The sequence below is a fragment of the Macaca fascicularis genome, chromosome 12 (genome assembly GCF_037993035.2).
Source record: "Macaca fascicularis isolate 582-1 chromosome 12, T2T-MFA8v1.1".
Classification (NCBI taxonomy): Eukaryota; Metazoa; Chordata; class Mammalia; order Primates; family Cercopithecidae; genus Macaca; species Macaca fascicularis.
In genome coordinates, this window is record NC_088386.1 from 114,743,418 (window position 1) to 114,769,917 (window position 26,500).

At 49.7% G+C, this 26,500-nt stretch overlaps 2 protein-coding genes across 24 annotated transcripts in view; one reads left to right on the forward strand and one right to left on the reverse strand.

The window, feature by feature from the left end:
- The window catches only part of CYP27A1 (cytochrome P450 family 27 subfamily A member 1), a 37,547-nt gene extending 32,936 nt beyond the window's left edge, over nt 1–4,611 (forward strand). The window contains exons 3-9 of the mRNA XM_005574315.4: nt 1,543–1,742; nt 1,873–2,070; nt 2,245–2,417; nt 3,337–3,503; nt 3,695–3,773; nt 3,860–4,072; nt 4,223–4,611. Coding sequence (XP_005574372.3) covers nt 1,543–1,742; nt 1,873–2,070; nt 2,245–2,417; nt 3,337–3,503; nt 3,695–3,773; nt 3,860–4,072; nt 4,223–4,342 — 1,150 coding nt within the window. The 3' untranslated portion in view covers nt 4,343–4,611. The remainder of the gene's footprint in view (nt 1–1,542; nt 1,743–1,872; nt 2,071–2,244; nt 2,418–3,336; nt 3,504–3,694; nt 3,774–3,859; nt 4,073–4,222) is intronic.
- Nucleotides 4,612–11,564: 6,953 nt separating this feature from the next.
- On the reverse strand, nt 11,565–20,951 carry PRKAG3 (protein kinase AMP-activated non-catalytic subunit gamma 3). 23 transcript variants are annotated; one of them, XM_074010168.1, is made up of 14 exons: nt 20,886–20,951; nt 20,501–20,540; nt 19,916–20,071; nt 19,144–19,403; nt 17,673–17,754; nt 17,157–17,215; nt 16,986–17,031; nt 16,727–16,781; nt 16,399–16,525; nt 16,086–16,251; nt 13,698–13,735; nt 13,381–13,527; nt 12,803–13,035; nt 11,565–12,233 (listed from the first exon to the last, which is right to left on the reverse strand). In XM_074010168.1, exons 1-13 carry the CDS (start codon nt 20,916–20,918, stop codon nt 12,919–12,921), a joined length of 1,326 nt encoding a protein of 441 aa, XP_073866269.1. In that variant the 5' UTR covers nt 20,919–20,951; the 3' UTR covers nt 11,565–12,233; nt 12,803–12,918. The 23 variants fall into 23 exon arrangements, with proteins under 23 accessions (XP_073866269.1, XP_073866270.1, XP_073866275.1 ...); XM_074010169.1 differs by having other exon boundaries at nt 11,565–12,637; XM_074010174.1 differs by having other exon boundaries at nt 11,565–12,637; nt 16,399–16,635.
- Nucleotides 20,952–26,500: the final 5,549 nt, after the last annotated feature.

Here is a 26,500-nt window from a genome sequence, read left to right on the forward strand (position 1 = left end):
AAAATATATATATAAATTTAGCCGGGTGTGGTGGCACGCACCTGTAGTCCCAGCTACTCAGGAGGCTGAGGCAGGAGAATCACTTGAACCCAGGAGGTGGAGGTTGCAGTGAGCTGAGTGGATGACAGAGCAAGACTCTGTCTCAAAAAACAAAACAAAATAAAACAAACAAAAACAACTTTATTGGTTTTAAAAATCCAAAAGTAATACTTGCCGTGGAAATTTCAATAATAAAATATGAAGTCTCTTGCCCTTCCATTCCTATCGATCCTCCTTAGCCACCAGTGCTGACAGTTTGCTGTGTATTCTCCCCTCTTTATTCAGGAGCATGCAAATATACATGTGGATAGGTAGGATTTTGTCTCCTTTTAAAATTGGACCATATTGTACTTGTTGCTCTACAGCTAGCCTTTAAGAAAATGGACTCATACCCAGCTTGCTTAGGAAAGGAAATAGGTTTGAGGAACAGCTGGGAGTGGGGGCAGTCTCTGGACATTAAGCTTGCTTTTGGGAAGTATGTTTCCACCCACGTGAGCACCCTTACCTAACCAGGGAGGGGTCCTGACCATCTACCGCATGACTGAGGCAAGAGCCTAGAGCTTTAGCCTCGTGGGCCTTCCTGTCCTTCTGACCCACTGAGCCAAGCACAGCATGAAGGCTCAGAGCCTGAGGAGTCCAGGAACCCTAACCTGGTCCTCCTTTATTCCTCAGCCTCCTCAGCTCCCCCTTATTTGACATGTGGAATATTCCAGAACTGTATAATTCCAAGATAATCAGTCAATAATCACTAAGCATTCACCATGTGCCAGGCACTGAGCTAAGCACTCGAATGATGTGAATAAGCCTCCTCAGATAGGCACTCTATTTTATTTATTTATTTATTTATTTATTTATTTATTTATTTATTTATTTTTTGAGATGGAGTTTCGCTCTTGTTGCCCAGGCTGGAGTGCAATGACGCGATCTCGGCTCACTGCAACCTCCGCCTCCCAGGTTCAAGCGATTCTCCTGCCTCGGCCTCCCTAGTAGCTGGGATTACAGACGCCCGCCACCACGCCCGGCTAATTTTGTACTTTTAGTAAAGACAGGGTTTCTCCATGTTGGTCAGGCTGGTCTCGAACTCCCGACCTCAGGTGATCTGCCCACCTCAGCCTCCCAAAGTGCTGGGATTACAGGCATAAGCGACTGCACCCGGGTTAGGCACTCTTATTATCCCCATTTTATAGAAAGGGAAATGAGGCACACAGGAGTTATCTACCTAGGGTCCCTGTGCCAGGAATGGTCAGACCTGGGATTTGGCCCTGGACAGTCTGGTTCTAGATGCCCACCATACCCACTCCACTCTACTGTAGCGAGATTCTGGTTTGGGGATTCTAAGATTCTGTCACTTGAGATTTTGGTGATTCTATAATTCTAAATTCTAGGAGTATGGGATTTCCTTTGACTCTGGGTGGCGGGGGGTGGACTTTAGGGTGAGAAGATCTCCCTTAATTGAACCCCTATAGAGGCTTATGTTTGTGCTGTTCCTCTGCGTCCCTGCAGGGAAGGACACCACTGGTACCAGCTGCGCCAGGCTCTGAACCAGCGGTTGCTGAAGCCAGCGGAGGCAGCGCTCTATACGGATGCTTTCAATGAGGTGATTGATGATTTTATGATTCGACTGGACCAGCTGCGGGCAGAGAGTGCTTCGGGGAACCAGGTGTCGGACACGGCTCAACTCTTCTACTACTTTGCCTTGGAAGGTACCCTTGCTGGGAGAGGCGCTAGGGAAGGGAATGGGTCAGGGGGAGGTTGTGCTCCTGCTCCTCAAGGGCTGCTGGATTCCATATGTCCTGGTTCTGCCTCCTGTGATGGCCTCTGTGCACTACTCAGCTATTTGCTACATCCTGTTCGAGAAACGCATTGGCTGCCTGCAGCGATCCATCCCCGAGGACACCGTGACCTTTGTCAGATCCATCGGGTTAATGTTCCAGAACTCACTCTATGCCACCTTCCTCCCCAAGTGGACCCGCCCCGTGCTGCCTTTCTGGAAGCGATACCTGGATGGTTGGAATGCCATCTTTTCCTTCGGTGAGGACTCCCAGATGGGGCCCAGGGAAGAGAGATGGGGGTGACTCCAGGTCTGTGCGTCAGCAGTCTCTCCCAGGCCTTTTCCCTCATGCTACCAGTTGTTGGAGTGGCTCTTGGTCCTTGGAGATCATGACTTTTGGCTTTGTCCTCTCCTCTTCTCTGTTGCTGTCACAGGGAAGAAGCTGATTGATGAGAAACTCGAGGATATGGAGGCCCAACTGCAGGCAGAGGGGCCAGATGGTGTCCAGGTGTCTGGCTACCTGCACTTCTTGCTGGCCAGTGGACAGCTCAGTCCTCGGGAGGCCATGGGCAGCCTGCCTGAACTGCTCATGGCTGGAGTGGACACGGTGAGTGAAGGGGGAAAGTGAGACCAGGGGCCCCTGGCTCCCATCCTGAACCATTTCCTCATTATCCTTCACCTGATCCCGGCCTTCATCCCTCCAAGGACCTGCTTCTTTTTCTGTACCATGGATACAGCACTAGAAGGAAAATAGAGGGCTCGTTCAGCTTAGCTGAGGTGGGTGGACAGGGGATGGTCCTTTTTTAAGATGGATTCCATCACCTGGGGTCTTCTCACTCTGACAGCTGGGAAGTTCATCTCACATCTATCCAACTGTCTTGCTGCGATTTGAATGGAGAATTGAAAGAGCTCATTCACAAACACTTTCTTTCTTTTTCTTTTTTTTGGGACAGAGTCTCACTCTGTTGCCCAGGCTTGAGTGCAGTGGCTTGATCTCAGCTGACTGCAACCTCTGCCTCCTGGGCTCAAGCAATTCTCCTGCGTCAGCCTCCCAAGTAGCTGGGATTACAGGCATGCACGATCATGCCCAGCTCATTTTTTTCTTTTTTTTTTAAATTTTAGTAGAGACAGGATTTCACCTGGTCAGGCTGGTCTCGAACTCCTGACCTTAAGTGATCTGCTCGCCTTGGCTTCTCAAAGTGCTAGGATTACAGGCATAAACCACCATGTCCGGCCAGTACCTTCTTTCTTTATAGTTCATATTTCCAATGCTTTTGTCCTGTTGGGTTTCTCTGTGTTGCCATCCCCTCCTCCAGTGAAGGTTCGATTCTCTATCATATTGGCCCTCATCCCACTGTGAATTCATGTTTAGCATGGAGGCTGCCATGAACCTTCATGTTTTTTCCTGCTAGGCTTGTGGCAAATTCATTTCTCCCATATTTTGCACACACCCACTCATACACCCTCCCATTACTGGCCTCTTTCCTAGAAATCGCCCTCACCTCATCTCCCACTCTCTCTCCTAGACATCCAACACGCTGACATGGGCCCTGTACCACCTCTCAAAGGACCCTGAGATCCAGGAGGCCTTGCACGAGGAAGTGGTGGGTGTGGTGCCAGCCGGGCAGGTGCCCCAGCACAAAGACTTTGCCCACTTGCCGCTGCTCAAAGCTGTGCTTAAGGAGACTCTGCGGTAGGACAGGATGCTGTTCTGGGGGGCACAGGATCTATGTGTGGGGAGGAATCAGAGGAGGAAATCGGAAGTGAAGACAGGTGGGCTGGGGCTAGTGACAAGGATGAGATGGGAGAGGTAGGGGAGAAGGAGTGGGGCACTTTTTACCCCCATGAATCCAGAGCAGACCCTAGATATTCTTTTCCCTGCAGCCTCTACCCTGTGGTCCCCACAAATTCCCGGATCATAGAAAAGGAAATTGAAGTTGATGGCTTCCTCTTCCCCAAGAATGTGAGTGGGGCTAGACAGCCTGATTGCCCAGGAGTGCCCCATGCCCCCGAAGAGATGCATTCATGCTGCCCAATCTTCTTTCATAGACCCAGTTTGTGTTCTGCCACTACGTGGTGTCCCGGGACCCCACCACCTTCTCTGAACCTGAGAGCTTCCAGCCCCACCGCTGGCTGAGGAACAGCCAGCCTGCTACCCCCAGGATCCAACACCCATTTGGCTCTGTGCCCTTTGGCTATGGGGTCCGGGCCTGCCTGGGCCGCAGGATTGCAGAGCTGGAGATGCAGCTACTCCTGGCAAGGGTGAGCTGGGAGAGACTAGAAGGGTGTGTGGGCAGGGAAGGGTAGAGGAGTCCTGGGAGGAGAGGAAGGGAGGCACAGGGTAGGAGTGTGCAGAGTGGGGAGTGGATGGCAAACACAGTCCACCCAACCACATGTGCTCTTTGCCCCCAGCTGATCCAGAAGTACAAGGTGGTCCTGGCCCCAGAGACGGGGGAGTTGAAGAGTGTGGCCCGCATTGTCCTGGTTCCCAATAAGAAAGTGGGCCTGCAGTTCCTGCAGAGACAGTGCTGAGCTGAGTCCCCACCTTGCTGGGGCTTGTCCTAGAGGCTCCAGCCCTGGCATAGTGGTTCCTGGCTGCCGCCTGTCTCAGATGAGGAGGGAGAGAAGGAGGCCGCAAGACTTGAGAGGTGGGAGGAACTCCCTGCACTTCCCACAGACCCTGAGCTTTTGCCACTTCTATCATTTTTGAGCAACTCCCTGTCAGATAAAAGGCCACCGCTTTATCGCATTGCTGTCCTTGGGTAGAATATAAAATAAAGGGACTTTTATTTCTTATCGGAGACCTTTGTCATTTTTTTTGACTACCCAGCATCTGAGGGAATTCCCCTTCTCCACTGAGTCATGGTGAGAGGCACAGCCACCCTGGTCCTTGGAAACTGAGAACACCTTTTGCTTTCCCAGACCTCACAAAGAGGCCTTGGTTTCACGTGGCACTGGTTGAGGCCACACCAAGCAGGAACTGCAGTGACTCCCGAGCACTGTGTTGGTCAAGTAGCAGTTGTAGAGAATAGAAACCACCCTCTTTGAACAGAAAGAGCAGAGATATAAGCAATGGGGTGCTACAAAAATTATTGGAGGTGCTCGAGACCAGGCTAGAGTTGACCTCTAGCAGGCACTGAGCAGCCTGGGGAGCACCATGTTGGCCACAATCAGGAGGATGAGAGTCTAGAAGCTATTGCTACAACTATTGGCTCTAGAGCTACTCCATTCAACTAAGTTCAAGTAGGTCTGTGCCAGCAAAACAAACCATGTCACACAGGAAGACCCCCATCCTGCCTCTCAATACCCATGAAGTCAGCAGTAACTGGACTTGGACCTTTATGAATGCCTCGTGACTGCTCCTGATAGCAGAAAGGGCAGGGGCCTCTACCTCTCTTCCACCTTCCACATCTTTCACATACAGCTGAGAGGAGGAATCTAAGTCCTGCCTGGAGCACTAGCTGCAAGGGAGCCTAGGGATTATAGCTTTTAACTTTCCAGCCTCCTTAGTACAGGAAGCCCACTCGAAGGAAAGTGGGTTGCCATTGAGAGCCAATGCATTACGGCACTGGCTTGAAAATTCAGAGTCCCAGCAGTAAATTTTGGTAGAGTCATAGAAAAAAAATGAAGTTCACTTTCTTTTTAAAGAATTAATTTGATTTTTTGAGACAGGGTTTCATTCTGTCACCCAGACCAGAATGCAGTGGCACCATCTTGGCTCACTGCATCCTCAACTCAGGCTCAAGCGATTCTCCTACTTTAGCCTCCTGAGTAGCTGGAACTACAGGCGCACATCACCTTGCCTGACTGATTTTTTTTTTTTTTTTTTTTTTTTGTAGAGATGGGGTTTTGCCATGTTGACCAGGCTGGTCTCGAACTCCCGAGCTCAAGGGATCTGCCTGCCTTGGCCTCCCGAAGTGCTGGGATTACAGGCATGAGCCACCGTGCCAACCTAAAGTTCACTTTCTTGGACCTGTGGGAATTATAGGGTTTGAACTCATTTAAAAAATTATGTCATTGCCCTGATTAAAATACTTCAGAACTGCCCTCAGCCCTCAGGTCAAGTTCAAAGTTGTTACTGTGCTTCATAAGACCCACTGTGCCCTGGCACCCTGCACCCTGGCTGTGGTCACCCTTTCACAGCTGAGCCTGAATTCCTTGGATGTCTCTGAGCACATTATGCTCTTTCCAGCCTCAACACTTTGTATCTCCTGTCCCCACTCTTGGAACACGCTCTTCCCCAACTGTCATGTCATCACAGAGAGCTTGCTTTTTCTTAGGATTCAGCTCAAATGTCACTGCCTCTGCAGGGCCCTTCCTGACCTCTCCGAGCAATCCTGTGTCCCACCTTCCCCTCCCCTGCTTACAGAGCTGAGCTGTCAGCATGCTCACTTTGTTAGAGATCCAGCTCTCTTCCCAACTGTGAATCCCCTGAAGGGCACAAATCAGGCTTCTTTAATGTTGGATCCCAGTGTCTAACTGTGTCTAGTACCTAAGAGGTGCTTAGTAAATGTTTCCTGAAAAAGAGACTGGAATAGGGGAAGGGAAGAAAAGGGAAGGGGAGAGGAGGACACAGAATTTTCTACATTGAGAAGGGGAACCCAGCTTGTAATCCCAGCACTTTGGGAGACCAAGGCGAGTGGACCACTTGAGGTCTGGAGTTCAAGACCAGCCTGGCCAACATGGTGAAACCCTGTATCTACTAAAAAAAAAAAAACAAAAAACAAAAAACAAAAATTAGCTGGGTGTGGTGGCATGCCCTTGTAATCTCAGCTACTAGGGAGGCTGAGGCAGGAGAATCACTTGAACCCAGGAGGCAGAGGTTGCAGTGAGCCGAAAGTGTGCAACTGCACTCCGACCTGGGTGACAGAGCAAGACTTCATCTCAAAAAGAAAATAAAGAAAAATAAAAGAAGAACCTAGAGGGAATTGGGAGGAATTATTGATTATACAGATATGGCTCTCAACCCCTCCTGTGTAGTGATCCACCTGTGAGAGCTTCTTGCAAATATAGAGGCTGGGGCTGGGCCCCGAGGCTGCCAGGATCTGTGTCACAAAGTCAACCAGAGTGGAATTCTGCCTTCCCTAGTGTGCTGCTCCTTCAAACCAGCAAGGCCAAGCTGCCAAAACAACATGGGTGGTGCTTGGGTGAGGGGAAGTCTGTGATGAGACTTGGATTGGGGTTTTGTAGCAGTTGTGCAAGATGATGTCAGTGTTCACAGTCTTGCAGCTCAGTTAATGAACTGATCTCACGTGGAAGTCCAGGAAGACCTCGTGTATCCACACAATGAAATATTATTCACCCATAAGAAAGGAATGAAGATGCTACACTATGGATGAACCTTGAAAACCTTATGCAGATGGAAAGAAGCTCACAAAAAGGCCACATATTGTGTGATTTCATGCATACAAAATGTCCAGAATAGGCAAATCTATAGAGACAGCAAGTAGATTACTGGTTGCCAAGGGTGGAGGGACGAGAGAATGGGGAGTGGCTGTTAATGAGTTTGTTTTGAGGGTGATGAAGATGTTTTGGAATTAGATAGTGGTCATCACTAACTTTGCTTAACTTTCTGAATATACTAAATATCACTGAATTGTATATTTTGGTTTTTGTTTGTTTGTTTGAGGTGGAGTCTCAATCGGTCTCCCAGGGTGGAGTGCAGTGGTGCAATCTCGGCTCACTGCAACCTCCACCTCCTGGGTTCAAGTAAAGTCTCCCATGTCAGCCTCCCGAGTAGCTGGGATTACAGGTACAAGCCACTACTGCTGGCTAATTTTTGTATTTTTAGTAGAGACAGGGTTTCACCATGTCGGCCATGCTGATCTCGAACTCCTGACCTCAAGTGTGATCCACCCATCTTGGCCTCCAAAAGTGCTGGGATTGCCGGTGTGAGTCACCACACCGGCTTGAATTGTATATTTTGGAAGGGTGAATTGTATGGCATATTAATTATATCTCAAGTGAAAGAAATCTGTGAAGATCGGTTTGATAAGATTATTATAAAAATAGATGTCAATGTAATCAATACTTGCAGAAGATTCTTGGGGGTCACCAATGTCCTAGAGGCACCACGGGAAGTTCTGAGGCAGCACTGCCCTGTCATGTATCTACAGGGCCTAAAATCCAACCTCAAATTGGAAACTGGAAATGCAGAGGAGAAAGGAACTAAGCCGATGGGAGAAGTCACGAAGTCCTTGTGAGGCTGTTTCCTCACCCTTTGATGAGGTGTAGGCACAGCTTCAGAGGCTCCCCGCAAAGTTTTTGGCATCAGTGACAGAACACAAGATGTGAGAGTTGAAGAGTTATGAACACAAATGTGAAACCTTGCCTACTGGAGCTGCCACTAGAAAGCCCGCCCACATGGCATTGGGACGAATAGAATCAAAGTCTCCCATCCCCAAACAGAGAAAAACAAAATATAGCATATGGTCAAAGTAATTTATCTTTATACTTGTTTTTTTAATATTTAAAATATATTTATTGCCCTATAATATACCTACAGAAAAATGCACTGACCCTAAGTGTACATGAGATTCTCTCAAAAATTTCATGTGTACATGTGTACTTCAAGTGTATGTGAAATGACCTCTGTTTATACTCCATCACAATGCCTGGACAAGACTTACTTAATATAAATGAAAAAATCACTTTCTTTGACAGTGATTCATTCAGATACATATGTAATATGTCTAGGATGGATGTGGTCATAGTCTCAGTTCCTTTCCCAGCAGTTTTTTCTCTGGAGGGAGAAACACATCACCCCTGGTTTGAGGGTTGGGACAGAATTCATCAGTGGCCAGTGATGGGGCACAGTTCCAGGCCCCGAGACTCTCAGGAGCTCAGGGCCCCCAAGCGTCACCATGAAGACATGTCACAGTGAGGCTCCCTGAGAGCCAACCCCAACCTGCCTCTATAGAGAAAGAACAACAGCGGATTAAGGATTGTTGGTTCCGCACAGCAGATCGACATTTGGCTGAAAAGACGATACACATTGTGTTACTCATACCCCAGCTAATTTGAACTTGTTGGCCAAATTCAGATCCATATTTTTGGGTAAGACTTTAAGAAAACAACTAGTCTTCTTAAACAAGGCGGCACTCTTTTCTTTTCTTTTCTTTTCTTTTTTAGATGGAGTTTCACTCTTATCGCCCAGGCTGGAGTGCAATGGTGCAATCTTGGCTCACTGCAACCTCCAACTCCCAGGTTCAAGTGATGCTCCTGCCTCAGCCTCCCGAGTAGTTGGGATTGTAGGTGCTCACTACAATGCCCCGCTAATTTTTTGTATTTTTAGTGGAGACGGGATTTCACCATGTTGGCCAGGCTAAGCCTTGATCTCCTGACCTCAGGTGATCCACCTGCCTCGGCCTCCCAAAGTGCTGGGACTACAGTCGTGAGCCACCGCGCCTGGCCAAGGCAGCACTCTTGTAAACAAAAATAGATGGGGTACCCAGTATTGCCTGGCTATCTACAGCCCAGGTTCTGTGGAAGTTTTAGCTCTTAGTGCATTTTGGCTTGGTAATAGGAGTTTGTTTCCAGGTCATTATTTGTGACTCCAGCTTTAATATGCATATCAAACAAAAACTTGGACAATTGTCATGAAAGGAACATGTAGGATATTGTAATGAACACTTCTGCATTTAAGGATATCTGGGAGAAGGATGGTGAGAATGGTAATGAGTCATACATCTATGTTGCACCACTACGCTTAGTCATTGCTTCTTGGAGACTGCAGGCATAATTAAATAATAGCTAGACCCCATCATATGACAAATGATTGACTAGCTATGAGCATGGGGCATCCTCATTTCTCAGCCCAGTCTCATGTTCATCATGTGCTATTAATCATAAGTCTCTAGCATTTATAGAAAATAAATACAGTTGCTCAATTCCCACCCCCAAATGAGGAAATTAGTACCCGTAGGAATGGAGCCCTGGAATCTGCATTTTATAAGGCTTCTTTGCTGATCCTGATGCACATCCAGGGCGGAGAGCTACTGAAGGGGTTGTGAGAAGAGAGACGGGAAAGCGAAGGAAGCTACAGAAACCCAGAGAGGCCCGCAGAGGTCTGAGGAGGGGCTGGGGGCACGGAGGCAGCAATGCGTGGAAAACCAGCCCCGCCCCAAGTTCACATGCGGGAATAGAGTGGGCGGCACTGCAGGCTGCACACAGGGCGCGTCTCTGATTCTGAGCTGGAGTGGAAAAAGCAGCCGCAGCCCCGGTGGCAACTCCGTAACTCTTTTCTAGCAGCCATGATGGCTGCAAGGGCTGGGCTGTGACCAGAGGAGGGGTCAGAGGCAGGGAGGGTGGCATGTGCCCTTACAGAAGGTCCGGAAGGGAAGAACTGCCGGGTCTTTAGGATGGTGAGTCCAGACAGGTAGAGACAGATCTGCTCCCATGATGGCAAGGGGAGCAGGAGGGGCAAAGAGTGCCTTTCTCAGTTGCTTGTCCTAGCACCACTGAAGATCTGTCTCATGCACAGAGCAGAGCCGCCCAGAGGCACAGCCTCAAAGGACCGACCTGTTACAAGATTCCAGAGCCCCAGGCTCCCCAGGAGCACTGTCACTGGAGAGATCCTCTGGGCCCAGACCCAACCATCACCGAACTCCAATCCTCTCCCTTGAGCCCAAGACCCTGGACCTTCTCGGGTGGGACCACAGCAGAGCCAGCACTGACGCTCAGGTTTTGGCAAAATGTCTAGTGACAGAACATCTTCATTTATGGTCCAACCAATTCAGTACAAAGCCTCTGCCTTCTTGCTCTGTGAGGTAAGGGGAAGGAGTCACGTTTTAGGGACAGTAACCTCCCCCTCCTCTGGACAGCCAGCCCGTTGCCACGGGGAAGGTGACATAGCTGAAGCGAGCCTCGGCTTCGGAATTTCAAAGGCTTGATTCTGAAGGTGGATGGCAAGAACTCGGGACACTTACAGTGCATTTGGAAGAATATATGATGGGTTACAGAATAAAAGCCCCTTCTCTCCCTGACTGGTCAAGATTCCATGGGTTGGCAGGGCTTGGGGAGCAAGGCGACTGTTGACATTTCTGGAATCCTTGAGAAAAGGACCCTGAGAAGGAGGTTGCGGCTAAAGAGGGGGAAAGTATGACAAATACACCATACAGGTTTGGAAGTGATAAGGGTAGGCAAGCACTGGGTAGAAGAACCCACACGCTTCCTGGGAAAAGCCTGGGAAAACAGCAAGCCACAGAGCGGAACAGGTGACTGGGCTCTGTATCTTAGCAGTTGGCCTGGAACAGAATCACTGAGCTTCCTGAAGCCAGAGGGTGTGCAGGGCCAGGAGCTAGAATGTTCCACATGCTCCAAGCCACAGGCCCCCAAAGAGGCTTTGTGGACGTGAAGGAGCCCCTGGCAGACCATGCATGACCAACTGATGACCAGATAGGATGTCCAAGCAGGTGCTGAAATGGACAGATGATGATGGCTGAGGACCAGAGTCTTACACGACTTAAAGCCACCCCCCCCCAACCCCACCGAGCTTAACCCCAGGAAAAGGTCGGGGGAGACTCTGAATTGACTGAGATTAATTTCTAAAACCTGGTGAAACGGGATTCCTAATAGAAATTACATTCTGTGTTAGAAAAATAAAGTTATGCTTCTTGCAGATTAGAGTTTGTAGGCCGAGTTGTACCTACTATATAAGCAATGAATTAATATTTTCTTTACAATTTTGTAAAGAAAAGGGAAGAAAGAAATTTCAGTAGAATAGCACTACATGCAAAAGAAATGCCACTTGCGATTTTTGTCAAATTTCCTTTTTGTCTTTGAATTCAGAAAGCACAAGGCTCTTGCCACAAGTTCAGGTCAAAGACTGCAGCATTTTGAGAGAAACCTATAAAATCTAAGTTCGTGGATTGTTCCTTTTGTTGTGTTTTTTTCAGTTGCTCATTCATAGGGGTCCATATACAATGCCATCCATCTCTGGGGACACAACACTGCTCACTGCGAGAGCTAAGGAGTTTTCTGGACAAGAATGGAGGGAGGACCCCCACCTCCAACAGGCAGTTCTATAAATAACAGCTGCTCCATGGTGGCCCCTGAAAAGCAGCATTTCAGCAGCTCTGAAATGATAAAGCCTGGAGAGTAGGAGGGCAGTGGTGACATTGCTGGGAACAACAGCTGGGACTCCCAGGAGCTGAAGGCTGGAGCCATAGGTAGCCCAGAAACCGAGGAATCCAGAAGCCCTGACTAAACCCACTGGGGTCGTCCGACCCAGTTAGGCTGCAAGGGGATGAGTGGGCATGGAGCACAGATGGCCCTGGGGTAATCCTAGTGCCTCTGGTTCAGGGACCTCCAGACTTGACTCAGCTGTTCTCCTTAATTTCATCATGCCATGGTGCACTGGGCATGTCCGAGGGCTTCTGGGAACACAGGCAGGGCAAGGGCAATCTGGGAAGGCTGAAGAAGCCTGTGAGGAAAAGAAAAGGGAAGATGGTGACCACGTAGGAGGGGCAGCTGCCTTTCCAACAGGGGACTCCTGCCAGCCATGGCGAGTAGACAGAATCTGTGCCCATCCTCTGCAAGCCCCTAGCAAACGTGTGACCCGGAAAGAGTCTGAGATCATGTCACATTTCCTGAGATGAGCATGGAGGTAGAAGCTCCTTCCTTTAAGCTTTAGTTCTTACTGGGGATGGAAATTCCATCCAACAAAGGTTTACGTAACTTGCTTCCTTCTAATGGAATTCCCAGCAGGTGGGAATTGAATTGTGAGGGAACAAGGAAATCTTCCCAGAGTGTCTGAAGTCACATCGCTGCCTTAGCCTTTAGCCGGGGCTCTGTCCCTTCCTCCTAGGAGAGTCTCCGTGACGTCAGCTGAAAATGGGACAAAGTGGGGACGTGCAAGTCCTTACACTTGTAGTTTTCACAGGGCTGCTCAGCTTTGAGCTTGGCCACTCCCGTCCTCAGGGCATCCCAATCTGAGATCCAGGAAATCAGGAAGACTAAGAGGCTGGTGTCATGGCCCAGGGCAGAGCCTACCTGAATCATAGCTGAACCAGCAAATAGGGGTGGGGGAAGATGAAGGCTGAGTTCCCTGGCTCCCTTCATTGTCTTCCAGGTGTGGAAGAGGATTGGGATTGAGGACTCGGATCTTCTCAGGCCCCGAGGGCATCGATGCCAGCAGGGCTGAGCACCAGTGCCTGAAGGATGTCGGAGAGGGAGACCACGCCCAAGAGATGCTGGGTCTCGTCCACTAGCACCAGCCGGTGTACCTGTGGGTCCATAGTGTTCAGTGAGGGGGCAGAGCCATGGGGCTACAGCAGCTACTGAGGTTGGTGCCAAGAATCAGGAGAAACAACCCACCATCACCTGGGGAGAGAGTGTTTCCTAGGAGCCAGTTAGGGATGGCTGTGACCGGCCTTGGGCGATCAGCTGGCAGTGACCCCTGGCATAAGGGGCCCATGGACAGGACAAAGTGCAGGCCAGTGTGGGCACCAGGAGTTGGTCATGAAATGGAAGGATAGGCCAGGTGCCCTGATGTTCAGGGATGGCTGGAGCCGTGCATGAGAAGGACTGGGCTGTATGTGTTGCGGGCATGAATGGAGGGCACAGGGTACCTGCTCCTGAGCAATCCTGTCGATCACTTCCCCCAAACTCTCATGGGGCTGGCAGGAAAGGACTCCCTCTAGACATAGTGTCCTCTGCCTCAGAGCTTCTCCCACACTCATGTCCAGGTGGTTGTAGGTTTGCTGGGCAGCCAGGTGCTGGGGCAGAGAGAGAAGCATGGCTCCTAGTCACCCCCTTGCCTGGGCTCCTACCCCACAGATGTCAACCCCTGCATACTTATCAAGGTTCCCCTGGTTGACAGAGGCCCCCCACCCATTCCCACACCCTTAGTCTCCCTACAGCATCCCACCTTTCCAGGGACACTTACGATCACATCAAAGCGGGAATAGAGTCCCACGACCTGACCTGCAGAGAGTGGTGGGTGGGGGCAGGGAGAGAAAGACAGGGAAGAGCCTCCGATCAGAACCGGGGTGCTGTGTAGAGGGCCTAGGGCTATTTGCATCAGGGTGCCACTATCAGAACCCAAGGATCAAACTTAGCATCCCAGAGTGAGACAACCTGACGTCGAACATCCTGAGGAAATGCAGTGTGAGTAACACGGCATCACCTACGAAATAGTCTAGCCTTGAATTTATTGCCCAAATCTCTTCAAGTCTTTAGATATAATTTCAGTTTACAGGAAACACAGGACTAGAGAACAAAGTAAAGGCCAGCTCTAGAAAGCAAACAGACAAATCTGGATGTGGGGTATCCTATAGGACAACTGACCCGGGCTTTTCAACTCACCCATGTCATAACAATTTAGGGGGAATGGGGTTGTTCTAGATTTAAAGAGATTTAAGGAACAAAAGACACGAATGTAAACCATGGACTTCAGTTGGGTCCCGTTTTGAACACGTCAACTATAAAAAATACATTCCCTTGGGAGGCTGAGGTGGGCAGATCACAAGGTCACGAGTTCAAGACCAGCCTGGCCAACATAGTGAAACCCCATCTCTACTAAAGATACAAAAAATTAGCCAGGTGTGGTGGCATGCACCTGTAAACCCAGCTATTTGGGAAGCTGAGGCAGGAGAATTGCTTGAATCCGGGAGGTGGAGGATGCAGTGAGCCAAGATCGCACCATTGTACTCTAGCCCAGGCGACAGAGCAAGACTCTGTCTAAAAAAAAAAAAAAAAAAAAAAAAAAATCTTAGCCGGTCGTGGTGGCTCATGCCTGTAATCTCAGCACTTTGGGAGGCCAAGACAGGTGGATCACTTGAGGTCAGGAGTTGGAGACCGGCCTGGCCTATATGGTGAAACCTCATCTCTACTAAAAATACCACCCCCCAAAAATTAGCTGGGCGTGGTGGGGGTTGCCTGTAATCGCAGCTACTCAGGAGGCTGAGGCACAAGAATTGCTTGATCCTGGGAGGCAGAGGTTGCAGTGAGCCGAGATGGTGCCACTGCACTCCAGCCTGAGTGACAAAGCGAGACTCCATCTCAAAACAACAACAAAAAAGCCCAACATTCTTGAGGAAATGGAGCAGTGAGAATAAGGATTGGATACCAGACAATAATATGAATTATTCATGGTTTTGTTTGGTGGTATAAAATGCATTTTTTTTTTTTTTGGAGTCTTGCTCTGTTAACAGGCTGGAGTGCAGTGGCGTGATCTTGGCTCACTGCAACCTCCGCTTCCCAGGTTCAAGCGATTCTCCTGCCTCAGCCTCACAAGTAGCTGGGTCTAGAGGTGTGCACCCCCACACCCAGCTAATTTTTTTTGTAGTTTTAGTACAGACAGGGTTTCACCACATTGGCCAGGATAGTCTCGATCTCTTGACCTTGTGATCCGCCCACCTTGGCCTCCCAAAATGCTGGGATTACAGGCGTGAGCCACCGCCCCTGGCCAAAAATACACTTGTTTTAAGAGGTGCAGACTAAAATGTTTAGGGGTGAGATGACATGATGTCTGTAATTTACTTTGAATTACTTCAGAGAAGAGATGAACTGTTTATGGCAATACAGTAACAGTAGTTAATCTAGGCAATGGATATAGGTGGTTCATTATGCAGTTTCTTTGTACCATTTTCATATGTTTGAAGTTTTATATAATCAAAAATAAATTGAAAACAGTTCTTGATATCTATCTTAATTATGGTGATTTTAGCTTTGAAATATTTCATAGCCATCATTCAACCAAAGAAATAATCTTGTCGTCCCTCTAGCCCTTTTTCAGTGTAGGAAACTGAGGTCTGGCTAGGGGCCCGAGGTCCCATGGCACATTTTACTTTTTAAATTTTATTATTTCGTTATTATTTTAGAGACAGGGTCTTGCTCTGTTGCCCAGCCTGAAGTGTCACTGTATGTAAACTCAAACTTCTGGCCTCAAGCTACCTTCTCGCTCTGGCCTCTTTCAAAGTGCTGGCATTACAGCCGTGCACCACGTGCCTGGCTCCATTTTAAGATGAACTAAAACTAAAATCTGCTGCTTCCTGTCACTATGCTCATTTTCGTGCATATAACCTTTTAAATCCTCCTGTGAAGTCAGAAAGATGAGTGTTGTGAAGAATCCCATTTCACAAAGGAGGAAACTGAGGCACAGAGAGGCTAAGCAACCGGCCCAAGTCTCAGAGCAGATGGAGACTTCTAATCCATAGTCCATCCTGTACCCCCCACAGGGATGGCATGGGAACCCCTGCCCTTCCCATATTCTCCCCTGCCAGGTTCTCCCAGGCCCCAGCCCAGCCCAAGCCTCTCATCCTGTGCTGGGTACCACATTCGTTGACCACAGGCAGTGCAGACACACGCCGGTCCACAAAGATGTCCAGTGCAGTCAGGATGGGTGCTGTCTCCAGCACCACAGCCAAGTCTCGGAATGTGCCGATGCCCAAATCTTGGATAGTGCGGTAGAGGAAGGAGGGCCGGGGCAGCAGGGAACCCTGGTTAGGAAGGGGACCCGGTGGAGATCAGGGATCCAGCAGCTTCAAGAGGGCTCCCAGCTCCTCCCTCCGATTCCTAGGGCTGAAGACTCCTCAGGCCCTCTGATCACCCTTCTCCCGCTTCCTCCCACCTGGGCCCAGGCTCACAAAGATGTGCAGGAACTTGAGCAGGCGTTTGTGCGTGAGGATGTGGAGTACGTTGCCTGACACCGGGTCCAGAACAGGCAGGCGATGGATCCGGTTCTTGATGAGGGTGTAGACAGCTTCAAACAGGCTGCAGAGATGGGAGCAGTGAGCCTCGAGGCAGCCTGGGGAGAGACACCCGCCATCCCAGCCCCCTAAAAAGGAGGGCAGAGCACCAAGGCTCCCTTGTCCGTGTGTCGCCTAGGATGAAGAGGTGAGTTCAGAGCTGAGTGGGACTGAGGAAGGGGACTGTGGGAGGAGGAGGCACAGGTGAATGAGCAGGGACACCCACCTGTCATTAGGAGAGATGGAGACCAGAGGCTTGAAGCAGCCTTGCAGGTAGATCTCTGCAGAAAGAGCCAGAGTCAGGCCAGGGGAGCTGGTCACCTGCCTCGCCTTGCAATCCCAGGCAGCTTCCCTTCTTTCAGGCACCCGGGGCTCCTATTGTCCCTCCCCTGTTCGCTCCAGGACATCCCCCCTGCCCATCCTCCGCCTTAGGCCCTGGCCCACCCTCACCAACAGCCCCTTTCCGGGTTCCTCTCCCCACTCACCCCTCCAGGTCTCAATCTTATGTTGTTCAATCTCATAGATCTGGACCTAGAGATATCAACAGGACTCCAGAAGTCAGACAGACATGGGCTTCTAGGGCACCAGGCTCCAGGAGGACTTCCCTCCGCCCCCGCCCCTCTGGGTGCTCATAAGATTCCCAGCCCACTCCTCACCAGGGGGGACCTGTAGTAGCGATGCAGCACCAGGATGAAGTCAGTGATGGTCAGCATCCCTGCAGGGGAGGGGCGGGGAGGAGGTCAGCTTGGGGCCTTTGGGTGGGAAGCAGGTTGAGGATCAGATCCCCTCCCCACCCTGCCAGTTTCCTTGCACTGAGACACAGTGGGGACTGTGGGAAGAGGACAGTGGGACAGCCCCCCAGGCCTGAGAAGTGGGGCTCTTTCTCTCCTGCCTCCCCGCATTTGCTCCCTAGCACCTACGGCATGGGGCCATGCAGTAGCAGAGCTGGAAGGTGTCAGCTGGTCACAGCGGCTCCACAGATGGAGAAATTGAGCCCCAGGGTCTCCCAGCTGGCCACGCAGACTCGGGACGGACTTTCCCCCACCCTGGCCCCTGGCTGGGCTTGGCCTGAAGCCAAGCTTGTGCTATATCAGAGATTGGCCCCAGAACAACCGTATGAGGTCCCCACCTCCCCTTCTCCATCTCCCTTCACCTCCCCAGCCTCTTCTCACCCACAAAGCTCTGCTTCTTGCTGTCCCATAGAGGGGCTGCCCGCACACCGTTGGCCACCAGAGCAAAGAAGGCCTTCTTGATCTGAGGGGCCAGGGAGAACAGTCAAGGGTGGGTCCTGAGAGACCCTCACCCTCCTCTCTGCCCCTCAGTGGGCACCTCCCATCTGCCTGCTGTCCCCTCCCTGTCTCACCCAGGGTTCTTCCATGGGGCCTTCTCCTGGACCCTCCTCTACACCAGCTGGCCTGTCTTTCTCATGACACAGTACACACTAGACATGATCATTGCTGCGGACATGTGGTACATAGATAAGGCTGTGGCCTGAGACACTGAGCCCCTCACCTGGCACACCAGGGAGTGAAAAATTCTAACTTCATGTTTCCATTTGGAGGGCATGTGTGTACAGACACAGTCTAGTTTTTGATAGCCTAAGTACCGGAGGCATAGTTATTTCCATAACATTTGCATATCTACATACTGTTTTGTAGACAAATTTTATATTGACTCATTTTGTGCCTTGTCCTAAACAGTACTATCTGCACATGCTGGTTATATTTTTTAACACACCCTAAAACAAACACAAAGCTACTGAAATAGGCATATTTGTTCAAGAACCACTAGAATCAAAACATGTGCTATGGACAATACATACACCATGTTTTGGGAAAGGCTGCATGGCACAACAATGATAAGAATAAGATTATAGATGTTTATAGCTTAGCCTAATGGAAGAGAAGGTGCCAGAGCTCACTATTTTTTTCTGTTGCCAAAACAGTCCCCTATTCTTTGTTCTAAGTGACTCTGCAATGCCTTTTTTTTTTTTTTTTTTTAATGGAGTCTCGCACTGTCATCCGGGCTGGAGTGCAATGGCACGATCTCGGCTCACTTGCAACCTCCGCCTCCCAGGTTCAAGCGATTCTCCTCCTGCCTCAGCCTCCTGAGTAGCTGGGATTATGGGCACCTGCAACCACGCCCAGCTAATTTTTTTGTATTTTCTTTTTTTAGTAGAGATGGGGTTTCACCATGTTGGCCAGACTGGTCTCGAACTCCTAACCTTGTGATTTGCCCGCCTTGACCTCCCAAATTGATGGTATTATAGATGTGAGCTACTGTGCCAGGCCTTTGCAATGTCTTACACATACTTTGCTCATGCTTTATACTGAGTAGTCCAAGAATCCTCTGAACTATGTAGGGTGCAGCAGGCATTTTGATCCCCATTTTAGAGACGAGAAAGGTAAAGTAACTCAAAGTCCTACAGATACTAAGTGGCAGAGCTGCGATGAAAATTACGTGTGCTCACAGAGAGTAGAAGCTCTCCCTCCCCCAAATGGCCTCCATAGTGCTAAGAAGGGGTCCTTTCAGGGGGCTTGCAGGGGCACCTGGCTTGGCAAGGCATCCTGCAGGGTGGGAGCGGTAGCTGCAGCATTGTGTGGATGCAGAGCGAGTGCAGGTTGGGCAGAGCCATGGCCTCACCTCCAGCGTGGTGTCGAAGATGACCAGCTTGGAGCTAGTTGCCATGGCATCATAGCAGGTGTGCTCCTGCATGAAGCGCATGTAGGTCTGGGCGCCGGGTTTCTGCAGTTCGTCATCCCAGCCCAGCTTGGGAAATAGGGCTTGCGGGGACGGGCATGGGGCAGGCCTCTCTTCAACCAGGCCTTCTAGCTCACACTGCCAGGCCTCTGTGGCTGGGAACTCCGTGGCCAGCTCCACATCATCTGTGCTGGAGCCTGTAGCTGAGGCTATACAGTCAGAGGGGAGGCAGTCCCACCCTGTTGGTGGAGTGCCTACCCTGGCAGGATCAGCTTGAGCCAAGGGTGTGGCCTTGGGGAATGTGGCCTCCAGCCCTGTGGACTCAGCAGCTGGCCTGGACCGGGGACCTGTTTGGGGGAGGAGGGGAAGAGGACAGTAACTCCATCTTCCAAAGCACATTCTCATCTGCTGTCGCCGTTCATCTCACAGCAGCCTTTGGAAGCCTGGATGCTGTGGCCCTATTTTGCAGGTGAGAGGCTGACCTGAGAGTCACCCCAGACAGTGGCTCTGTCCCATCTTTCTGAGTTGGCCGTGCTGGCCCCCGGCACTGCAGTGCAGTTGTTCTCTACCACGTAGGGAGACTGAGGCCACAAGATGAGGGTTGGGTCCAACTCTGTGTTTTATGGAGGGACCCGAGTGAGAGCCCAGATCCAGGCTCCTCTGGGACTTCCCACTGCTCTGGCTCCCATCTTCCCAGAACTGGCCTTGGCCTCACCTTGCCCCTGACCCGGTGGCTCCCCTTCCTCCACCACCTCCTGCCTTGTCCATCTGGAGGCCTTGGCCCTCCATTTCCCGTGGATTCTTTCTGAGCTGCTGGTCACAGCTGGTGATGGCCATGAGCTGCTGTCTTCTTGCTCTAGGAAGCTCATCTCTGGAAGGGGAATGGGGCCTGTTTGATTAACAGGGAATAATACAGAAAAATCAATTCAAATGTTATTCATAATCTTTAGGATTTGCAAGCTTCCAATGGGCTTTTCTCCAACATATTTCTCATTTAAAACTTATAGCAGCCTTATAAGGCAGGCATTATTATCATCCCTGTTTTGCTAGTGAGGGACCAGAAATTCAGAGAGGTTAAGCAATTTGCCGCAAATCACACAGCAAGTGGGAAAGTCACTTCTGAAACGAGGAAGGAGGAGGTGAGGGAAACACACCTGGGGAAAGGAGGAAGAACAATAAGGAAGAAGAACCAAAAGGAGGAAGATAAAAGCCAGGCTGGGAGGGAATGTGGTCCCAGAAAAGTGGGGGACAAGGAAGTGGGGGAAGAAGTTAGGCCCCAGGGAGGGGGCAGTCTCCTTACCTTGATGCTCAGAACCCCCAAGGCTGCTCCAGGAAGGGGTCTGTGGGGAGAAGACTTTCTGAAGGAGTGGGGAAAGTGCCTTACATTCCCAGACCCCTTCTCCCTGCACACACGCCCACATACCCATGCACACCAATACACATGCTCAGTCACACGGCCATACACAAACACACACAGAAAGACACACATCCAAACGCTCCCAGGCACACAGAACCACACACACTCACAGTACATATGCCCAGACACGCACATGCCCATATTCACGAGAAAATCCAGACCAAACACACACCAAAAGACACACACGCACAGACACACATTCACAGCACGTGCTCTCAATCTTCTGGCCTCAGCTGCTCCGGCGCCAGCTCCCCTGGGACCCCCATACCCTGTGCAGTGCGTGCTCCAGCTCTGGCTCCATGTGGCCAGCCCCGGACCAACGGAGAGCAAGTGTGCGACACTGTGACTGGGCCGCACTATTCTGGGCCCGGCCCCGGGCACCCTGCCCTGCCAGGATCAGTTTCTCTCTGATTGGATGTCAGGCAACGAGAGGGAGGGGCCCCTACTTGCTCAGCTGCTCCAGCCCCGAAGGCTGGGGGTTGCTGGGAGGGAAGGGGCGCACCTGATAATCTGGGTGCTTGGTCCTCAGCTCCCTCCTGGGTCATTGAGGACAAGCTAGAGGAACCCTTTATGGGGGGAGGTGGCTTAGAGCATGTGGGAGCATGGGCGCTGGGCAGAGTTGGGCTCTCAGAGTTCTGAGCCCCTATTCCAAGGGCCTCCCTCATCATTATCAGGCACCAAAGCAGGGAACATGGAGGCAGGTCAGTGTAACTGTCTTCCTTGTTCTAATTTCAGTAGAGGGTGGTGCTGGAATTAGAAAGGGCAAGTTGCAGCCAGCTCAGAGCCTAGAGATGAGGCAAGGGGTTTGTGGGTAGTTCCAGGAGAGCAGCCAATGTATGTCCAGATGTCCAGATTTGAGTCCCTGGAGCCTGTCCCTCTCTCAGGTGGAGGAGGTGGAGTGGGTGTTTCAGGCAGGTGAAGAGCTGTGAGAATCACCTCAAAGGTGTAGGGAGCACTCAGAGCTCCCCGCAGGGGAAGAGACACCTATTTCCACCTGTGGTTGGGAGATATGTCTGGGTGTGCAGGTGTCCCAGCCCCCATCCCTCTGTGAGTGCTGTGCCTACATCCCTGGTGCCAACAGGATCCCAGCCTGGCTCCGGCGGCTGCCACCCCCTTCCTTGGCATTCCCGAAGCCTGAGTCAATGTCCGGATCGGGAATGCTGACCCAGCTGCTCCGGCTTTCCTCTCTCTGCCCCTCCCTTTCTATCCTCCTTCCAGCCTCTTCCATCCCAGCCCTGGCCCTGGAGTGGACACTCAACAACAGACTGGTGGATTTCTGGCTGAATTTATTACATGTGTTTTCCATCAACCCTCAATGTTCCTACTCTGGCAAGGGGGATGGTGGAGGAGAATGGAGTCGGGAGGACAGCCTTGGCCAGGGCTGTTCCTGTGGTCCCCAGCCTTTCTCAAGGACATCTGCTCACCAGACAGTGGGAACTGGCTCAGTGGACAGAGATCAGGGTGAGAGAATTTCCTTCACACGAAGCATGTTTTTTCAAATGGACTCAAGATAGCCACCACCAGTTTGAGAGAAAGGAGAGTAGGAAGAACACCAAGTCCAGAGTATTCAAGCATAAAAATAAAGTCTACCTGAAGCCATTGGCTGTGGTTACTCAAACATGGAGCCAATCAGAAGGCTTCTAAGATTGTGAGGGTGTTGTATTGGCAAAGAAACCATAAACCTGATCAGCAAAGCCTGGTTTGACACCACTTCCCTTGCCTTATTCCCAGCCCTCCAAATCCGCACCAGCAGGAAGAGGGCTGTGAAGACTGGAACGACTGCAAAAAGCACAAGTTTGCCAGTGCAGGACAGAGGGTATTGGATAAGGAACAGCTTCCCAGCAGGCAAAGCCAGAGACTACATAGGAGAGTGGAAAGGGGAGACCTTCCCAGAGAGCGGAACCAGGAGTGGTCAAATGTGCTGACCAAGAACTTAATCCACTGCCAGGAAGGGGCTTTGCCATTCCTGCCCAACCAGATTTGATAATTAAGGTCCAGCAGCTGCTGGGTATTTGCCATTCTTTCAGTCGCAAGTGGAATTTTTTTTTTTTTTTTTGAGACTGTCTCACTATGTTGTCCAGGCTAGTCTCAAACTCCTGGGCTCAGTGATCCTCCTACCTCAGTAGCTGGGACTACAGGCGCATAGCAGTGTGCCCAGCACGAGTAGATGTTTTCATTGAGCTTACCCTCTTCTTCCTCCACTGGTGTCTAAGGGGTGCAAATCACATGCCTGTTAGTTTTTAGGTCACCAGACCATGGGGTGTCCATCTATGTGGAAGAAGGAACTGCCCACCCCTGGACTCTAAACTGGGTGCTATATCCACATGGAACTCTGACTTGCCTCCTTTTGAAGGGCAGTAACTGTGTTTTTTGTGTGGGATGGCCAGATGGGTGAGCTCTAGCAGAGCTCTAGCAGTATCTCTTCTCCCCTTCTTCTGCTATTAGTAAATCGCCACAATTTTAACTGAATACAAGATTATATTTCCCAGCTTCTTTCGCAGATAGTATGGCCATGTGACTAAGTTTGACCAATGAGATTTGAGCAGCAATGTTATATGCATATATATTACATGATATAAGGGTGCCCTTAGGAGGAAAGGGAACCCTTTCCTACTGACTAGAATTACAATACGATGGTGGGAGCCGGAGCAGCAAACTGAACCCAATGATGGAAAATGCAGTTTGAAAATGATAGAACATCCCCCACCCCTGTCCTGGTCTGCCTACCTCTGGATTGTTACTTTAGAGATAATTAAATTTCTGTCTTGTTTAAACAGCTGACAAATTGAACCTTTGTTATAGCAACCAAGCCTCTCTCTAACTAATACATCTATGTTGCAGGATTGAGGTAGGATTAGGAATTACATATGTAGATAATGACCCTGCCTGTCCATGCAGTGCTTAGTGTCTACTACACACTGTGCAAAATACATTACATGGCGTGTCCCATGTAATCCCTTGCAACCCTATGAGGGAAATACTTTTACTCTTACAGTTTTACAGATGACAAAACCAAGGCATAAATAGATTAAGTAACTTGATCAAAATCTCAAAGCTAGTGGGATGGAGCCAAGAATCAAACCCAGACTCAGGCATCACATTTATAACCACTAAGCTTTATGGAACACACAGACCTGCTCCCTCTAGACCTCCAACTATGAGACTTTGAAGGCAGGTAGGCAGGCACGGGAGGGCTCTGACCCTTCAGTAGCCATCTCCTGCTGTTGTCAAGGTTGCGGTGGAGGAGGACTCCAGCTTGGGGTAGACACCAGCGCTGCTCAACACTAAAAGCATAGTGACTTACCAGTTTTCAAGAAGAGCTCTGCCCTGCCCCTCCCCTGACCCTGCACCTGCCCTTTGCCTCTCAGATCTCCCACCCTGCTCTGACCACAAGCCTACCCCCACCCATCCTCTGGCAGGGCAAATCAGCAGAAGGTACTTGCTTCAGTTGGGTAATAAATACTCCTTGGGTGATTGATTTTAGCCTGTGGGCATGGCATCATATTTCTTGAAACCCTACTTCTTGGCTCACTCGCAGACTGGGTATATAATAAGGACCCTGCACCCTGACCCTAGGGTGAATTTGGCTGCTATCTCTGGAGATCTGATTTGTCTTGGACATGGGGTTGGGGATCCTGTTTAAGTGTTATTTTTATATCAGAAGGAGGAAAAACAGCTTCAGGAGGCCAAGAGAGTAGCCTGGATGAGACCCATTACTGAATAAATCACAAATAGGGTCCCCTATGCCAGAGCAGTTGGGAGGCTGAGAGAGCAGCCTTCATAGCCATCGTGGGACACAACTTCTCTGTCCTGTTTGTGTGTGGCTAGATGGAGCAGCATCTGTGCAAATGTATCAAGGGCCTGGATAGAACCAGCACCTTGTCAGTGCAATTTAGTCTGCACCACAGGCCACATTACTGAGTCTTTTTCTGTGAGCTCTTGGGAACTGTAGTGGACAGTTGTTGCTTTTCCATACTCAGTATCCATTTACCCCTCTTTTGGCAAACTTCTATGTTTTCCTTTAGGAAACCACATTCCCTCAATTCACCTGCAGCACATGATTTTCGGAAGGGCTCAACTGTGCTTTCCATTAAGTATTCCTCTGGTTCAGATGTAGCCAATTAGCATGCCAAATAGCTCTGGCCACATTGAAGTGGGCATTGACAGAATTAGCCCAATGGGGTGAATCCTGGGACTTTTGCTGGAGTTAGAAACTCTTTCCCACTGCCTTTGGAACTGTGAGGATATAAGTGTGGAGATTCTGGATGCTACCATGCAGAGTGGAGCTGCCTGAAGATGAAGCCAAAATAAAAGGCAAAATAGCCACTACGACTAAAAAGACCAGGTTCTCCTAACATTCATTGCATCCCTGGATCAAACTGTAGCTGAAGACCTACCACTTGGTTTTTGAGTTACATGAACCAATAGAATGGCTTTTTTGCTTAATGCAGTTTGAATTGAGTCTTCTGTCACTTGCAGCTGAAAGAATTCTAATTGATATCAGAGTTAACAAAGAAACAGGAGACTTGGCCGGATGTAGCGGCTCATGCCTATAATCCCAGCACTTTGGGAGGCTGAGGTGAGCAGATCACCTGAGGTCAGGAGTTCGAAACCAGTCTGGCCAACATGGTGAAACCCCATCTCTATTAAAAATACAAAAAATCAGCTGGGCATGATGACACATGCCTGTAGTCCCAGCTACTCGGGAGGCTGAGGCGGGAGAATCACTTGAACCTGGGAGGTGGAGGTTGCAGTGAGCCAAGATCATGCCACTGCACTCTAGCCTGGGCAACAAAAGTGAAAGTCCATCTCAAAAATAAATAAATAAAAGAAAGAAAGAAACAAAGAAACAAAGAAAGAAACAGAAGACTTAGACACCCTCAAAGGCTTCTGGGGGATGTTCTGTCATTGCTTTTTCCTGAGAAATAGTGCATATTTGAAAAAAAACAACTAGAGTAAATCAATAAGCTATCATGAGGGTAAAACAAATACTTGGAGAGGCTGGCCGTGGTAGCTTATGCCTGTAATCCCAGCACTTTGGGAGGCCAAGGCAGGAGGATAGCTTGAGCCCAGGAGTTCAAGACTAGCCTGGGCAACATAGTAAGACATTGGCTCTGCAAAAAATAAACATAATTAGCCAGGAGTGGTGGCACATGCCTGTAAGTCCCAGCTACTTGGGAGGCTGAGGTGGGAGAATTGCTTGAGCCCAGGAGGTAGAGGCTGCAGGGAGCCAAGATGGCACCACGGCACTCCAGCCTGGGTGACAGAGTGAGACCCTGTCTCAAAATTAAATAAATAAATAAATAAATAAAGTACTTGGAGAAAACAGAGTAAATGAAAGAGATTAGAATGGGACAAGGTTATTAAAGAAAGGCTTCCTAAACAAGGTGAGTTTGGATATAGAAATAGTAATAATGACAACACAGACTATTTACTGAGCCCTGATGATGTCCTGGAAAGCATGTTAGGCAGTTTACATATGTGGTAGAAAATCTTTCATGATAGTATCCGTGTCGGGGAGGGCACTTTCTGTTATCCGATAGCCCCTTTCTCACTTAATCTTGGAGATTCTTAGTTTATTGCCTCAGGCAAGAAATGACACAATGCAAACAGGAGCATCTTCTGGCTTTGAGTTTGCAAAGTGAGGTCTTCTGGGAGGAAAGGGAATAATACACTTCGCTTAAATAATATTTGAGAGTTTTGGCAGGCTAGGTTATTCAGAAACTATCTTCCATTAAAAACAGCTTAAAATGCTGGATAAAATATAAAGAGCATCTTCTTAAAAGCACTGAAAAGACAAGATAGCAAAGACTTACTAGGCCTAACTGAAAGGAAAATGGGCACACAGTGAAGCTCATGAGAAAAGAAGTGTTTTTTGTTCAA

What these genes read in the sequence shown, in the direction of transcription:
- PRKAG3 (XM_015432804.4), bottom strand. Translation starts at nt 20,918, where the DNA reads ATGGAGCCAGAGCTGGAGCACGCACTGCACAGG. An exon ending in GCTACTACAGGTCCCCCCTG is followed by an intron (nt 17,032 to 17,156) that starts GTGAGGAGTGGG and finishes TGATATCTCTAG; the next exon opens with GTCCAGATCTATGAGATTGA. An exon ending in TCAAGTTCCTGCACATCTTT is followed by an intron (nt 16,252 to 16,398) that starts GTGAGCCTGGGC and finishes CTTCCTAACCAG; the next exon opens with GGTTCCCTGCTGCCCCGGCC.